The sequence below is a fragment of the Silene latifolia genome, chromosome 9 (genome assembly GCF_048544455.1).
Source record: "Silene latifolia isolate original U9 population chromosome 9, ASM4854445v1, whole genome shotgun sequence".
In the NCBI taxonomy this organism is placed as follows: Eukaryota; Viridiplantae; Streptophyta; class Magnoliopsida; order Caryophyllales; family Caryophyllaceae; genus Silene; species Silene latifolia.
In genome coordinates this window covers 223,433,917-223,452,337 of record NC_133534.1, presented here as the reverse complement: position 1 = coordinate 223,452,337, position 18,421 = coordinate 223,433,917, and the positions used below count along the sequence as shown (strand labels likewise).

The window sequence follows — 18,421 nt, the reverse complement described above, 5'->3', positions numbered from 1 at the left end:
GAAAGTTTGGTGAAAAATGTACTGAAATGAGTAAAATATGTACTACGAAAATAAATTACGATTTATAAAAGTTTAGGATGGGCGACACATATACAACAAATACGTCAATTAAAGATTGTGTAGAGATAAACCACAATAGAATATTAGGGGAGGGAGATTCGAGAGTGTGACCTATTATCTCGCCGTCTTAACCACTAGGTTATGACCGGTTCGGTGTGATTAAACAATAAACACCTCTATGAAGTGCCGAATTTTAGCCGGGTTTAATTAAGCCGCGCTACAAGCACAGTGACAGTGTTAGACAAGGTCTGAAAAATGGTTATTTTCTTATCTGCTTCCACCCTTCATCATTCCCTCCCAACCTCTAAACCCAGATTTTCCAATGCTCTTCCGTCTGTTGAAGGAAGCACATATTCACGATTTCCCTGGTTAAACTGTAACATCACTTCTCTCTCTCTTTTTTATTCTTTCTTAATTGTGTTACTTTTATTAAAATGAGCATATATTATACACCCAGTTCCTTTATATATTCATATCCTTTCAGGGTTTAACAGGAAAAGCAGAGAAGATTGCAAATATAGGTCTTTTATTTGTTTGTCTGTAAAGGGTCAAACCAAAGCCCAAAAATTTGATGTTGTAAATGGGAAAAATTCCAGAAAGAGAGTTATTAAGAAGGTGGTTGTGTTAAGTGAGGGCAGAGACGATGATGAAAACCATGGACTTGTTTGTCCTGGTTGTGGTGTTTATATGCAGGATGTCGACCCTGATGTTCCTGGGTATTATAAGAAAAAATTAATTGAGGATGAGTTAGATGATGTGCTTGAGGATGAGTATGAGGCAATCGAGGGTTTCGTCGAGAACGATAATGATGATTTTGATGAAGATGAAGATGGTGAGGACGAAGGAGAGGACTTTGTGGATGAAATTGAGGGTAGTTTGGATATTATTGATGGGAAAGAAGGGGATTTGGGAACAGAAGATGAAGTTGAAGATGAAGGTGATTGGGATAGTGACGAATGGGAGGAGGATGAATTAGAAGAAGTGGATGGATTTACACCAGTGGGCGTAGGGTATGGTAATGTGACTGAAGAAGTATTGGAGAAAGCGAAGAGGAAGAGGCTAACAAAGGCGGAGAGGAAGAGGTTGGCTAGAGAGAACCGAAAAGAGAGAGAAGAGGTTACAGTATGTGCTAGGTGTCATTCTTTGAGGAACTATGGGCAAGTCAAGAATCAAACTGCTGAGAACTTGATTCCTGATTTTGATTTTGATAGGTTGATTAGCACCCGTCTGATGAAACCTACTACAGCAGATTCCACTGTTGTCGTCATGGTTGTTGACTGTGTCGACTTTGACGGGTCGTTTCCTAAACGCGCTTCTCGGTCTTTGTTTAAGGCTTTAGAGGGCAACCATGATGCCAAGGCTAGCAAGAAATTGCCAAAGCTTGTCTTGGTTGCTACAAAGGTGGATCTTCTTCCTTCCCAAATTTCGCCCACCAGGTTAGATAGATGGGTCCGTCACCGGGCCCGGGCTCTAGGTGCTCCTAAACTTAATGCTGTTTACTTGGTTAGTTCTCGAAAGGATTTGGGAGTGAGAAATTTGCTATCCTTCATTAAGGAAATGGCTGGTCCTCGAGGGCATGTGTGGGTTATTGGAGCTCAAAATGCTGGGAAATCAACCTTGATTAACACATTTGCAAAGAAGGAAGGTGCTAAAGTTACAAAGCTCACTGAAGCAGCTGTTCCTGGGACGACACTTGGGATATTGAGGGTCGGAGGGGTTTTGTCTGGCAAGGCCAAGATGTATGATACACCTGGGCTCCTACATCCATACTTGATGGCCATGAGATTATCCAGAGAAGAGCAGAAAATGATTGAGATACGTAAAGAATTGAGACCTAGGTCTTACAGAATTAAGGCAAGTAGATTATCACTAAATGCTTCTGATTTTCTAAATGTTGGTAATGTTGAAGTATGGGATTTGTCTTGTATGGTCCATGTCACCGAATCACTATATGTGAACACCTATATATCATCAGTGAAACTGTGCTGATAGTCCCACATCACAGTAGTTGTATAGTTAGGCTTTACACAGGTCGAGTTTGTGTCAATTCTTATGTGCTGGTATCAGTTCATTTTGGTCAGGTGAATTGAGTCATATCCGGCTGTGAGTATTATTTTTGTGTCAATTTAGTCCTTTCAAATCATTTTGGGATCAGGCCAATTTACATATGGGTCTGCTTTGGGTTTTCCTTTTTGATCTAGATCATATTTCCCCGGTCTATTTGGCCCCCTATCTCACTGAACTAACCGGTGTAAGCTAGTAATCTGTTGCTACTTGTTACTGGTGGATATTGATTGTATATGCAATCACTGTAGCTTAAACCTGAGTTGCATTAGAGACAAAATGGAAATTATCTAAAACTAATGTAAACGACTTTCCATATTATGTTGACATGAACCTGTATTATTCACACCAGCTAACTTTTTGATTGGCTTAACTGAAATTTGACAGGTAGGGCAGACAATACATGTTGGTGGCTTGGTGAGACTAGATCTTGTCCATGCATCTGTTCAAACAATATATGTGACAGTCTGCGCATCGCCAAATGTGTCTCTCCATTTAGGGAAGATTGAAAATGCTGAGGAGACATGGAACAAGCATATTGGCGTTAGGCTACAGGTAAGCAGATCAAGCATTAAAATGGGTGTTTTTCCTTCTATATATCGGTCATGGTTTAGCTTTATTAAAGCCTTTTAGAACAATTAGCAAGCACATGACAGTATTGAAATGCAGCTGGTGAATCTAGTTTAAGGCCTTGTCAACCTTTAATCATGGGTCATACAAAAACGGCCTTTGTGTTGCTGATACACATGTAAAGCCGTGTACATCTGGATCCTTCATGTCGCCATTTGGGGACAATTTTTTTTTTCCTGGAATTCTTTATGCACATGGTAATGCTATTGTTGAAGGGAGTATTAAATCGAAATCGAAATGGGTTATTAATTATGATGGTAGATAGGAATTGAGGACGTTAAGATTTTATAAACATTTCAGCACAGGTTTTCATCTCATGTGATACTCGTTTATTTCTCATTGACATAATTCTATCTGTCTTTGGCATAATATTTTTCAGCCTCCTATTGGCACTGACGGGATTTCAGAAATTGTGAATTGGAAAGAGAGAGAATTTAAAGTGAGTGGAACAAGCTGGGATGTAAATAGTTGTGACATTGCTGTTGCTGGGCTTGGGTGGCTTTCTTTGGGTCTTAAAGGTGAGGCGACTTTGAAACTGAGGACCTATGACAGTGTTGAAGTTGTGTTACGTGAACCTTTAGTCCTAGACCGAGCCCCATTTCTCGAGCGACCTGGTTTTTGGTTGCCTCAATCCATATCTGATGCTCTAGGCAATCAAAGTAAGCTTGAAGCTCGGAGAAAGCAACAACTCGAAGAAGAAGAAGATGAAACACTTGCTGTGAATGTGGCTGTGTGAAGACCATGTTTTGGTAGTTGAGATGGTAAAGCACAAGGCCTTTATGTTTTGACATTAGTTGATCAACAACACATACGTAGTAGCTTCTTTCTTAGTTTATCGGTGTGTCCTACCCTGTAAGTTTGTATGTTGGTCAGAAAAGTTCAAATTACCTTGCCACTTTTTGCTAAGTAGCATTGTGCCCTTTTGCATTGAAGACATGGATGAAGAGACATGAAAAAGAAAAGTGAATAGTGGAGTACTAGAGAAGTGAATGTTATGTATTGTATGATGTGATTAATATAATGTCTACTATCTGAAAAATATGCTTGTAATATTCCACTAGTTTAGACCTCGTGTAATAAATACACGTTATATAGAGTTTTTTTATTTTTAATAAATTAATTAATAATAGTGGTATTTTATTAATTATTCATATTTCTAAAAAAAGTTATAACTGACAATTAATAAAGAGTATTGAGTAATGTGTTGAAATATATTTTAAACAAAATATTTTTTATATCACAAAGCTAACGATTTTAATTTTTAAATTCTAGCGATTTACAGTTTTGTTTTATACGTAATATGGGTCAAGTTATTCTCAAATAATAGCATCAATAAAAGATATAGCATTTTGTTTTATATAAATTTTATTTATATTTAATTAAGAGAGTATAGTTTAGAGTTTAGTGAAATAATATAATTTGATGAAAAGATTAATTTTAGTGAAAAGATAATAATTTAATGAAATAAAATACGGAAAATTTACGTGGTACCAGCGAACATTGCCATTTTGTATGTGGTATCCAACTTTTTAAGGTTGTGCACATGATATACTTGAGATTTGTTTTTCAAGTACAACGTGCCCTTTTTATCGTTTTTTAGAATTTCAATTGAGCATAAATCATAGATCAGAAATCGGAATTAACTATTTTTTTTTTCAAATTGATTACCTCTACGAGATCTATAGATTGATAAAATGAAAATGGTCATTCGGAAATTTAAGATTGAAAATATGGTTGATTTGAGATTTTCTTTAAAAAAAAACCTATAAAATGTCAGTCGACAATTTTTTTCTTCTTCTCAAATTGTAGATTATGACGAAATAATCATTTTAGAAAAAAAATTTGGCCGATTCTAAATAAAGGTTTAAGAGTTATGCTCAATTGAGTTTTTTTTTATATTGACAAAAAGGGCATGTTGTGCATGAAAATCAAACATAGAGGGTATTATGTACACAAACTTAAAATATTGGATACCATGTGCAAAGTCATAAAGTTTAGGAGCACCACGTGAATTTTCCGAATAAAATATAATTATTAGTTTCCATATTTAGTAGATGAAATTAATTGTAATTATCTTCCTTATTTAAAAAGATGCTTTTTGGAGGGAAAAATTTTAGACCCACCTATTCTTTTAGCAGATAGGAGATTATGCTTATAAGTTATACGAAGTATAAAATAGGCAATAGGGATCCTCTCTATTTCCAAATGGAGGGTCCATTTCTTTTTAATGGTCAAAATTTCATTTAAGAACAATCGAACGATCCGAGTTTATCACGAAAAATAAAAGAAAAAAGGTTATGAAGAGATGAATGCAATATAATATTCTACTGTGAGAAGAAAATAAACTCTCCATTTCTAAAATTGAGGGGATCCATACTCATTATGTAGATGTTGTTACGTAAAATAGTTGCAATTAATTAAAAAGACAATTTCATAAAAAAGGGGGAGTTTTAGGTTGTTTTCAAAGTGAAAAATTTAAATAAGAGTATGAAACAAGCAATTAATTTGTAAGATGGAAATTTATCAATTTTAGGAAGAACGATCCGAGTTTATCACGGTAGAGGATAGTTGGTCCTGCCGCCGTACTTGCACCTGGGTTCGGCTGGACCGAGTTCGTAGCTATGCTCGAGAATAGATTCTATCTTTAAGAATTGAGGCACCGAAAGATAGATGAATTTATGGAGTGCAAACAAGGAAAGAACATGTCAGTTCAAGAATTAACCGACCGATTCCTACAGTACTGTTCAGAGGGTCGATAAACTAATTCCCGTGGATGTCTATTTGCCGTGCTGTCCTCCAAAACCGGAAGCAGTTATAGATGCTATAACAAAGTTTCGTAAGAAAATATCTAGGGAAATTTATCAAGATAGGATTAAGTCTGAACAGAAAAATCGATGTTTTACTATCAACCATACCGCATTTTCAAATCGATTGTTTTTTATATATCGCGTTGGACGATTCCAACGTTTATAGTTGAAAAGAAGAGAAAGAAGGGGTTTTTCAAACCAGAATAGGTTTTTCTTTTCTTCTTTAAGTATTTCTAACTTCGAAATATTTTGATTGCCAGAATTAGAAGTTGGTCTATTTTTATAGTATGCTTCTTTTAAGTGCAAGTGGAATTCATCCTTTGTTTTGTCCTTTCCATTCACTCGGATCTTTTCCGTTTTATCAATTTTGTCCCTCTCCACCCTCAAACTCAGCGTGGTACTGGAGAAAAATTTGTCAGGTCAAAACAGAGTTATTGGGAGCCTATCAACTGTAGGTATGGCAAAATCAAACTCATCAACAATAGACCATATCTAAGGGTTACGACTATCTTAGAGTTAGAGATGTAGATGTTCAGTGGCATAAGTTTGTGTGGAACAGATGGACTATACCTAAGCATGCTTTCTTAGCCTGGATTTACCACCATGGAAACATGAACACAAAAGATAAAACTCTTTAAATTAGGGTTATGTGATGAGGATAATTGTAGTATATGTGGGGGATCTCCTGAAAGCACAGATCATCTGTAATACCCGCCATGTTTAAGGACCCTTTGACCGACCTTTTGACCACGAAAGACCTTATGAGGGGATAGGTGAGAGGATATGAGACTTATGTGATGATTTACTCGACCTAATATGGGCTACTCGGCCGAGTGGTGGTAACACTCGACCGAGTAGGGCTTACTTGGCCGAGTATGAGAGTACTCGACCGAGTATAGCCGCTTTTGACGCGTTATTATAAAACGCGAGTTAGTGAGACATATATCATTTTCGACGGTTCCATTTCTCTCTAACCCTAATATATTTCTCTCTCACCTATCACCCACCTTTCCCTACACTCTCATCTAGCCTAGACACTAACCATGGAAGGGGATTGGGTTACATATGAGGTATGCAAGTAAGGATGTCATCGTTGTCGTCGTTGGGTGCATCGCTAGGTAAGTCTTTGTTTTGTTGTCATCTTTCAGTAGGCTTCTGGGGTAGTCTCGTAATAGGATGTGGTTACCGTTTGTAGGATGCGTCTCGGAGTCTTGCTTGGCTAATTATTGGATGCATTTTCATGGATTGACGATAAGGTAGGATTTTCCTACTCGGTTTACTGTTAATTGATTTAAGATTATGTTTGTATTATATACGATTGATTATCTGCTAATCAGTGTTGGAGTGTTGGAGTTGGTGTGGTTGTGGTGATGGTTGTTGAGTGGAGTCACTTGCGGGAGTGGCTTCACGCCCTAGTTTCGCCCTCTGTGGAACCCGCCACAGAAGGGGATATGCACATTAATGAACAGGGTTATCGCTCGTTGATGAGCGGGGCTTAGGTGGGGATTGGCTGCGGTCCCCCACTGGCGGCGAGGATTACCTGTTGCGATGAGTAATCTGGCAGGACTACACACTTTGGTGTGTAGTCGGTTTCTATGTGAGATCGGGAGTTTGGAGGTGGCCGATGATCAGCTGGTTACCTATTTGTACTTATCTTATTTTGTTATACAGTAAACTAACCCCGTGTTGTGTTTTCAAAAATGCGGTGATCCATTCGGGGATGGTGAACAGTTGGTTTGCCATGTACAATTAGTCATGTTGCTTGCGGGCTTGGAAGGGATTCGAGTGATCACGCTACCGAAGTAGAAGTCCGTGACGCTCAGGCTTAGTAGTCTTGATAGCTAGTCTTGCTGTATCTTGTCACTTTGTTTCGCCGTTGTAAAGACTTAAAAGTTATTTAATAAATGTTCTTGTATTGCTGTTTTGATCTACTACCTCGGGCAACCGAGATGGTAACACCTTCTTACACTGGGATGGTCTTTGGTAAGGCATATTGGTGTACGAGGGTGTTACACCATCTGTTCTTTGCGTGCTCTTACAGTGAAGCCATCATATCAGAAGTGGGGGCCTGGATTGGTATGGTTTTACCTTTGAAGGATGTACTTGAATGGAGACTGGCAAGAACGAGATCATCGTTATATTTAAGAGTCCTTAATGCTACAATCAATGCTTGCACTTATCATATCTGACGACAAAGGAATCTTAGTAAGCATGAATCAATTCTGTATCGACCTCAGAAAATTGTCCACGACATTATTCAAGAGGTACAAGTTTGTTTAAGAGCTTTGAATAAGAAGAAGATCGTGAGAATGGATGTTGTTTGGATTGATCGAATTTTGGGTAATAGAGCATAGCAGGGATTGAGGATCGGGGATATGAAGAACTGGAATGAGATTTCTTGATTGAAAGAGGGGTTTTGATTTAGGGTTGGGAACAAAATCTGGTTGTTGTATTTCAGATTGTTGTGTCCTGATTCATTTGCTTTTGTTGTGGGCTCATTTTTGTTTGGGCCTTTTAACGTTTTTTGGGGCAAACCAATCCAAAATGTCGAGTTTTGACGCTTTTGACTCGTCTATCTTGTATGGTGACTTTTCTCTTTATAATATACTTACATTTTATCAAAAAAAAAAAAAAAGTTATAAAGAGAGAACCCCTTGGGCTAATTTTAAAAAGATTGATGCCTCTATTCAGGGACCTTGGGCAGTGGTGGATGATTGTAATTGTGTTTTATATGATAAGGAAAGGCTAGGGGGTACAGAAATAGCTGAGTCAGAACCCTTCCAAGAGTGCCTAGATATTTGTGCTTTATATGGTATTCAAGCTGTGGGAGCTTTCCATACTTGGAACAATAAGCAACCCCTGAGACTAGGGTGCATAGCAGACTTGTAGGTTTCTGGTTAATCAAGTTTGGATGACAAGTTTCCTTGAGTATTTTGCAAACTTCTTGCCTGAAGGAGATTTTGATCATAATCCTTGCATTCTAAGTAAGGATAACAGAGGACACAATAAGAACAGACCCTTTAAATACTTTAATATGTGGAGCCCAGCTCCTGGGTTCCAATATTTTGTTCAAAAATTTTGGGATACAAGAATAGTGAGCACCAAGATGTATTATAGGGTGGTGAGGAAGCTCAAGCTTCCAAAACCTAATCTCAAGAGAATGAACAGAGCTCACTTCTCAGATGTGAAAAATCAAGCTAGCCTGGTTGAGGCTAACCTATATCATATTCAACAAGCTTTGGTTAATCACCCAGGTGATGAGAGTTTGATGCAACAAGAATATGATTTACTTCAGGCTAATAAAACTCTTCAACAAACAAAACTAGATTTTCTTAGATAGAAAGCCAAAGCTCACTGGATTAAAGAAGGAGATTGCAACACAACATATTTCATGGGGTTCTTAAAGCCAGACATAAAAAAAATTTATATACCAAATTAAGGACCACATAGATCATATGCACAGTGATGACCAAGGAATTCAGAATGCCTTTCTAGACTATTATCAAATGCTCCTGGGGTCCAAGAGTCAGATCACAAAGATTAATCATGCCATTGTACAAAAAAGTAAAATTTGTACTGATCAGCACAAGCATATCTTAATGCAACAGTTACTAAGGCTGAGATTAAAGACACTATGTTCCATAATCCAAATGACAAAGCTCCTGGACCTAATGGCTACTGGAGTAAGTTTTTAAAGATACATGGGGCACTGTTGGGGATGAGATCTCTGAAGCTATAATGGATTTTTTAAGACAGGATCTATGCTAAAACATGTGAATGCAACAACAGTTACCCTTGTTTCTAAGGTGGACAGGCCTACCACAGTTAGAGCTGGGCACCGGTCCAAAATCGGACCGTACCGGAATCGACAAAATTCATGGACCTTATTACAAAAATTCCGGTCCGAGATCGGACCGGAAAAATACTCGTCCAAGACCGGACCAGACCGGTTGGACCGGAATTGCCCACTTTTTCAAATTCCGGTCCAAAAATTCCGGTTGGACCGGATTGGATCGGAATAAAAATACAATTTTAAGGAAAAAAATGCAAATAACAATAATTTCGGGCATTCCGGTCCAAATCGATGCCGGACCGGAAACCGGAATCTTGGAAAATAGTGGACCGGAGACCGGACCAGAATTTTTAATTCCGGTTCCGGTCCACTAGATTCCGGTTCCGGTCCACTAGATTCCGGTCCGGACCGGTCCATTTTTCCAGTCCGGACCGGATTATGCCCACCCCTAACCACAATACTTCAGTACAGACCTATAGCCTATTACAATGTTGTTTATAAATGCATATCTAAGCTCATTTGCAATAGGCTCTCTACCATTTTACCAGATTTGATTTCTCCCAATTAGGGCTGTTCACTCAGTGGTTCGGACCAAAGACCAGACCGGACCGGACCATTTGGTCCAGACCAAACCGGACCGAATTTTGTTTGGTCCGGTCCACGGTCCACCTATATACTCGACTTTGGTCTTCGGTCCGGTCCTGGACCAAACCGAATAGACCACGGACCGGACCACAGACCGAAGTTATGTAAGAAAAGAAGTTTTAAAATTGTAATATTATTGATTTTATTTTCTACTTTGTTTACACGTATTATAAGATGTGTAATTATGTAGTTAAATCTAGTAAAAAAATAATGTTGTTTATTTTGATCGTTACGAACTTCTCGAGTATTAGTTTTATATGCTAAAACATGCCAATGATAATAATATTTGGTCCACTTTGGTCCATTTGGTCCGGTCCACGCGTTTTTATGATCCAGACCGGACCGGACCAATATTAATATGGTCCAGTCCTCGGTCCACCTCTTAACACTTCTTTTGTCTTCGGTCCAGAGAGTTTGGTCCGGTCCGGTCCCGGACCAATGAACACCCCTACTCCCAATCAGAGAGGTTTCATTCAGGGGAGAAGTATTATGGAAAATATTCTTATTTGTCAGGATATTGTTAGGTTATATGGAAAGGGGACTATTTCCTCTAGACGTCTTTTTTAAAATTGACCTTCAGAAGGCTTATGATACCATTGAGTGGGAGTTCCTAGATCAAATGCTAACTGCTCTGAATTTTCCAGAGGAGTTCAGACAATGGGTAATGCAGTGTGTATCTACAACAAGTTACTCTCTAAACCTTAATGACAATTTGTTTGGATTTTTTCAAGGCAAGAGAGGGTTAAGGCAGGGGGACCCTATTTCACCTCTTCTTTTTACTATTTGCATGGAATACCTGTCAAGATTATTGAACCATACTACTGCAAATAGTGTGTTCAAGTATCATCCTCTTTGCAAACCTACGAGGCTCACTCACTTGATATTTGCAGATGATTTGATACTTTTTTACAAGGGGGATACTCAGTCCATTATGACTATGCTAAGAACTTTCTCTACCTTTTCTCTATCATCTGGGCTTAAAATGAGCAAGGGGAAATCAAATGCATATTTTAATGGTGTCAAGTCATATTTGAAAGTAGATATTATTCAAATTTCTGGTTTTGTTGAGGGGCAGCTACCATTCAAATACTTGGGATTCCCCTTCAAAACTACCAGGCTCACAGCCCAAGACTGCAGACCTTTGATTGAGAAGATTATGAGTAAAATCAGGGGTCTAGAGGCTAGGAAGCTTTCATATGCAGTGAGATTAGTGTTGGTAAAGGTTGTGCTTAAAACTTATCATTATTATTGGTCTTCCATGTTGATTCTTCCAAAAGGAGTCATTGCTAAAATAGAAGCTATTTGCAGAAATTATTTATGGGATGGAGGGGTTGACTACCTTAGAACCCCTTTAGTCTCATGGGACAAGGTCTGCAATCCTAAGAAAGAAAGGGTACTTGGTCTTAAAAAAGATGTTGTGTGGAATCAAGCTACGATTAGTAAACTGGTGTGGTGGGTCTCATCTAGCCCTGATCAACTTTGGGTTAGATGGGTCAATCACATTTAAATAAAGAATAAAGCTTAGAATGAATATTCTCCTCCAGATGATTCCAGCTGGTACTGGAGGAAAATATGTCAAACCAAAGACATTTTTGCAGAGGCTTACCAACATCAGACTTGGACAACTCAGAAGGGACAAGAGTATACAATTGCAAAAGGCTACGAATATCTTAGGGATAAGAGAATTCAGGTTAATTGACATCATTTGGTATGGAACACTTGGTCTATACCAAAACATAGTATACTAGCTTGATTAAATCATCAAAATTGCTTGAATATGAAAGAAAAGCTTCACAAGGATCAGATTGGAGATTGGCTTCACATTGTATTACGAACCCAGAATATTTTGCATTGGAGGTTGAATAGGAATGGTTCAAAGACTAGAAAAGCCATTGTGGATGCCATCATCAATTCTTCGATTAGAGAAGACGAATGTTGAGAAGATGGAGAGTTTTAGATCTGGAAATTGAGGAGGTAGGATGATGTTTGGTGAAGATAAGATCCTCTCTCTATTTTGTTTTTGTTGGTCCGAATAAAGGACAGATTGTGGCATCTTTTGTTGTTGTTTAGGTATGGGCCGAATTTTGTTTGGTTCATGCCTTGTAATGGTTACAGGTTTTATCCCTTTTATTATATTATACCTTACATTTTACCAAAAAAAAATTATCTTTTAAAAGAGTACGATAATCAATCAAACTTGTCGTTTTTAGGAATAGATAGCGAGAAGCACAATCAAAGTGAAGGTCGAACCAATCACTTAAATATTGTTTTATTGTCTCTTTATAATCCATTTAAATTTTGTTTTGTTCTTTTTGTTGGATTTAGACTTCCATTAGTCGGGTTTTATTGTTTATTAAAACGGGTTGAATAAGACTGATAAAACTCACTACAGTTATGATCCATTGGGCCTAGGTTTGTCTGAGTTAGTATTATTAAGTACATAGTATGATGGTACTGATAAGTGTAGGGTCTGTTTATTATACAATGGGCAGCCTGATGAGGTGGACCAAATATAGTCTTATTATGGCTAGGTCTCTTTTCCTGTCTAGAATACCTCTAACCTATATAAATAGGTTATTGGGATGACATGCCCCATTGATTGCCATCATAAAGAAACCTAGAAGAGGGAGGAGAAGATCATATCATACTAACTACTATTCATCTATTATTCATCTATAGCTTCCACTAGCGGTATGTACCCTATGCAACGATCCTCTATATTATATTTTTTACATGTGGTATCAGAGCTATATTGTATTAGGATTTATAACCGTAGTCATCCACTGTATTTTCGTTTTGCTAGATCAACGAAAATTAATATTGTTGTTAATCTAATATAGTCTGTTGGTTTTGACAATTGACACACATCGATGATGAGTTTTGTGAACTAATTTTTAAACGCGTGAAATCTTGATGAAATAATGAATTTTGTATTCTAGTGAAATCTAACATAGTATGATATGCAAACACTGAATTTTGTATTCTAGTGATATCTTGATCAAGTTTTTTCTATGATGATGCTTTGATTGTTGTACTTCCACACACATACATACGTGTCGCTGGTTTATTTCAATTGTAGGCTACCAATTGTGAAATTTTGTGCACTGCTCTTATATCAGACTAAAGGAATACCGTAAATTGTTGACTATTGATAATTAGTTTGGTTCCTTAAACGTAGAGCGTTGTTACATGTTGATATAAACTGGTCGTATAAACTATCAGATAATTATAAGATATTCTGTATAAATTAAGAGTGTAATTTCATTGTACATATTTTAAGACAACCCTTTGCTTGATTCGCATGCTTAAACTAATATTCGTACGTCACATGATAAGAAACTGGAAATAGCATGTATGTAAATATATGGGTATTGTTTCGGTGATTTATTTCAATTACAGTGGGTAGCTTGGCCAAAGCGGACTATCTGTCAATATTTTAAATAAATCATAAGGATTTCGGAATATTTGTGCTTCTTAAATTAGTTTCTATAATTTCCTGCCCAAAGGGGGAAGTTGTATAAGTTAATTTGAGTAAGTGGTTGAGTAAATACAAGTGTAAATAATTTGATTTCTTAGAAATTTATTTGGCCAAAGGGGATTTATTTTTGAGAAATTTCCTTGTCTATTCACTTGGAGGTAGTTATTGTGCTTTGTGTATTCTGCCCAAAAGGGAATGCATAAGGTATAATATGAATTCATGTGAAAATATTGCGACTTCCCTAGCATATTCTTGTGTAAAGTTATAAAGAAAGTATGCCCATATCATGCTAATATTTGTCTTATTTCTTATTTCAGTTAACAATTTTTCTGTGAGCAACCAAATTTGTTCTATTGAGACTCTGAGTGGGAACAATTTTGCTAAATGGAAATGTGATGTTGAGTTGGCTCTTGGTTTAGCTGACTTAGATATAGCTTTAACTGTAATACTACGGTTTTATGAGTCTCTGGGTACTCTATCGAGTAGGCCTTACTCTGTCGAGTAAGGGTGTGTTGCGTTTTAAAATAGTTTCTGACCTGTTGGGTACTCGATCGAGTAACGTAGATACTCGATCGAGTAAGGGGGCACTCGATCGAGTACCTTAGCTACTCGATCGAGTAGCTTCGGGAATGTTTTGACGGGTTTTGCTAATAACGCGAGTTTGATATAAAAGGTTTCCGTCAGTTTATTTAATCACTTTTAACCTTTCTAAACCCTTCAAAAGAAAAAGGAGTTACGTAGTTCTCTCTCGTCATGTTGTTGACAAATCCCCAAGGCTAGGAGTATCGGATCATCTTGTTCTTTGCATCATAGTGTTCCTTGCGTCAAGGGTAAGATCTACATACCAATTTTATACTGTTTCTTTGAGTTTGTTTAAAACCCTAATTGGGTAGATTTGGGGGTTTTGGGAGGGGTATGTTGATTAGGTGATAATTGTATGATTATGTGTATAGGAGAAGGGTTCGTAGAGGAAATGTTTTGAGACAGCTGCTAGATCGCCTGATGTTTATGTTGCTTTCCAGGTAGGGTTTCCCTACTCAGTATTAATTACATAATGTGTAGTGATTGTGCTGTAGTTAGTGATTGTTGATTGATTCAGACGGTTGTGATTATATATTGTTGATTGATTCAGACGGTTGTGATTGTATATTGTTGATTGATTCAGACGGTTGTTGATGTTGTATTGTGATTGCTGATTGTTTGTCTCTGGTTCTCGAGATGCGTTCTCGGCTGAGTGGAGTCACTTGCGGGAGTGGCTTCACGCCCTAGTTTCGCCCTCCGTGGAACCCGCCACGGGAGGGGATGTGCACATTAATGGGACAGGGTTATCGCTCGGTATGATGAGCGGGGCTTAGGTGGGAACGGCTGCGGTCCCCCACTGACAGGGCTGATCCAGTGGACAGTCGGTGACGGAGATTGATTGGAGTGGGTATGATTGTGTGTGTGACCGTGTGAGCTGCTTGTTGACTGTGTTGTTGGTTTATATAAATTGTGTGATTAGTACTGACCCCGTTTAAATGTTTTAAAAACTGTGGTGATCCATTCGGGGGTGGTGAGCAGTTATTGAGCAGGTATGATATGATGCGTATGGGATAGCTGGGATGAGTCATCACGTGGCAGTTAGAAGTCTTCCGCTGTGTCAGACGATGTTTCATAGCTTTGATAGTTTTAGCAGTAGACCGTCTGAGAATGTTGTATTTCAGTTTAGCAGTTTTGGTTTTGATCATGTAGTCACTTAAACTATATTTACTTTTAAAGTACATTTCTTTATTGTCTTATGATTATCATTGCCTCGGGGAACCGAGATGGTAGTACTTCCATGCCTTAAGTGGTCCTGGTAAGGCACTTGGAGTATGGGGGTGTTACAAAATGGTATCAGAGCGACGATCCTGAAACCTGTAACCAATGAACCCAATGAATATAGGGAGTCAATTAAAATGAACCCGGGGTAAAGGTTGTAGGTGCTAATGCAAAGACTTGGGAGACGTCCTAAAGTCGCGAACTCGCCCTACAATTTTAAACCGGTCACCATGGGATATGAGTCGGGATCGCTATGTGTTTATCCTGTGAATTGTGTACCTATATGGTGATGTGTGGCATGAATCAGTGGATGTATGTATGTGGAGAATGGGGAATGTGTAGAAAAGATGGTGATAATGTGATTTCGTATGTTGTTGATTGAAAGCATGTTGCATGATAGTTGGTTTACAATGTTGGTTGGAATTGTTAGAAAAGTGTATGAGAATGATGAGTAATGTGTTGGAAATGGATGAATTGATTGGAAAAGATGGAGTAGCAATTGCATGAGAATATGAATTTTGTGATTATGAATATGTTTAGGTGACGAAGTGTATTTGTAATGTTGTTGTATTAGTAACATGGAAATAAGATTTGTAATGTATGAGAATGTTGTGTTACGAAAAGTTATAAAATTTAAAGTATGCGGTTAGTACATGACTAATGAGTTAAATAATATATGTGCATGATGGATGTTGTTGCTTGATTTTTGAATATGGTAACATGAGATTAACAATACTGGTTTTATGAGTACTGAGTCGTTTTGTCTACCTTGTTGTTGTTTAAGTCGTTTGGGAAGTAAAAATCAATAGTTGTGTTTTTCGTTTATAAAGAGGTTGTCTTTAAACTGTTATAACTTGAGATTAATAAATGATTTTGATGTGATTCTAATTGGAGGTGATAGCTTGTTCTTTTACGATTCTAACGATAGGTCACACGCCCAAAACGACCAAGAAACGAGTGAGTTATGACTGTTTTACGAAAACTGGACAGTGCTGAGAAATGCGTAGGTACTCGATCGAGTAGCCTTGGTACTCGATCGAGTAGGGGGACTCGATCGAGTACGCGCTTACTCGATCGAGTGGCCCCGGTAATTTGTTTACGTGCTTCGATCTTCACCTACTCGATCGAGTAAGTCACTTACTCGATCGAGTGGCTCCGACTTTCGATCTAGTGACCCCCTGCTTTTGGGTCATATGCTTATCTTTTGAATTCGTTGCATATTATGTTTAATTCAAAGGTGTTATTTTACTTCTTTATGTATTGTTTTACATGTATGTTGGTCTTGATACGTAAGTTATCCAATCTTATGGTGAAGTGAGTGGCACCTGTGGTGAGTAGGAGTTCGGTGGGAGGACATGAGTTATATGAGTTGTGATAGATAGTGAAAAAAAAAAAGATTGGTATGGTTTATTGAGACATAGAGCATGTTTTGTGAGATGAGATGAGCGATATGTTTGTATGTTGAGTAATGCAAAAGTAATTGAATGTGGGCAAGGGATGACGTGAGTTTATGGAACGTGAGAATGAAAAGATTGAAATGAGGGACGCAAATGGCGGCAGCTTGAGATGTGTAAAGAATCATGGAGAGGGATGCTTAGGAGTCGTGTGGGTTAAGAATATACACAGTGAAAGTTCGTCTTAAAGGGGTTGAGAAGAGTAGTATATAGTGAACTTTGTGGAGACATGTCGCGAGGTGGATTTGTAGACAGTGAGTGAGTTTGGGAGATTTGGTTTATTAAGAGATGAAACTACTGTGTGATTTCCTTGGGCAATTAACGGTACAAAAGGAATTCTGATTGCTAGAGAGGTACAAAGGAGATGCAATTGTTTGAACAGTGAACATTGATTTTATGGATAGATTAGTGGCAAGTGTGAGTGATAGCACAGCAAGAGAAGATCCATGGTAAGAAAGAGCGAGGTGATATCGATATAAATAATGGGATTTGGGTTTTAGAGCGATGAGAAGGTAATTGGAGCACTAAAGAGTTAGGTAGAAGTAATAAGGAGTTGAACTATTAAATGGTATTGTTGAGTATAAAGAGAAAAGAAGGATAAAAGTAAGTTGAGAAAAATGTTCACCGGAGTTATGTGACATAAAAGTAAGGAATCGTCGAGATGTATGATACTGTCAAGAGCAAGTAAGTTAATGGTTATACAGAAGTGTCAGGACAACATGATTAATCATGAGTTTAGAGGAATTAAGGGAGTATGAAGTTGGTGGAGTATTTGCACGATACGAGATTTTTGGTGGAGAATTAGATGATGATACAATTAAGGATAGTATTGGAAAGAATGTTGAGGTAATTTTGTTGATGGATTTGATATTCGTTGTTTGGGATGTTAACCAAAGATAGGAAAGAAATCGTGATGTTTAGAGATGGGTGTAAGAGGTTTGATGTCCGGACAGTTGTAGTGTTATGATTTGTGACTAGTGGTTAAGGGTGATGGTATATTAGAAAGGTAGCAATCCTAAAGAGGTTGATTTTGTAGAGACCAGATTGATATGTATGGTTGTGAGAGAGCATAAGATGTGGTTATATGAGGCGGTTGTTAGTAGTTGAGTATTAATGGTATGGTTATATTTGTCATGAGGTGATGGTTATGCGAATGAGAGAATGTGTTATGAGGGGCATACGAATTAAGCTCGGGTGAGAGGTAACTTTTATCTGGTGGTAACTTACGTGATCAGGATTGACTGGTTGGATGTGATTACGGGTCTGTGATATATAAATGTTTGTGCGAGGTTTTGACCTCACAAGACGTGGTATGGTGTGATTATCATAAAGTTGTTATTTGAATGTTCTGTAATGCATGTTGGGTACGCTAATCTAATTGAATGATATTCAAAAAGGTAATAATTTGAGTGATCTGGCATGACTGGTTATACTTGTATGTATTCATGATACATGTCAATCTGTGATATGGTAAGGGGATGATATTCACGAGGTTATTATCTGTTTAATTCATAAAATATGTTGTGTTATGATTTAGTAAAGTGGATTTGAGTAAGTTTTTCTTGTCTGAGAAGCTATTCTGAGTCAGTGTTTATGGGAGTTGTATGCAGTTGTGATGTCTATCGATGTGGTTGTTGTGCCTCAGGTGGTTACCCGGGCACGGTACATAGTGTTGTGATACGGGTATTTT

At 37.8% G+C, this 18,421-nt stretch overlaps 1 protein-coding gene across 1 annotated transcript; it reads left to right on the top strand.

The window, feature by feature from the left end:
* Window positions 1–252: 252 nt before the first annotated feature.
* On the top strand, window positions 253–3,793 carry LOC141600453 (GTP-binding protein BRASSINAZOLE INSENSITIVE PALE GREEN 2, chloroplastic). Its single transcript, XM_074420687.1, has 4 exons — window positions 253–436; window positions 545–1,914; window positions 2,512–2,679; window positions 3,134–3,793. The coding sequence occupies exons 1-4, from the start codon at window positions 316–318 to the stop codon at window positions 3,488–3,490; spliced, it is 2,016 nt and encodes a 671-aa protein (XP_074276788.1). The 5' UTR covers window positions 253–315; the 3' UTR covers window positions 3,491–3,793.
* Window positions 3,794–18,421: the final 14,628 nt, after the last annotated feature.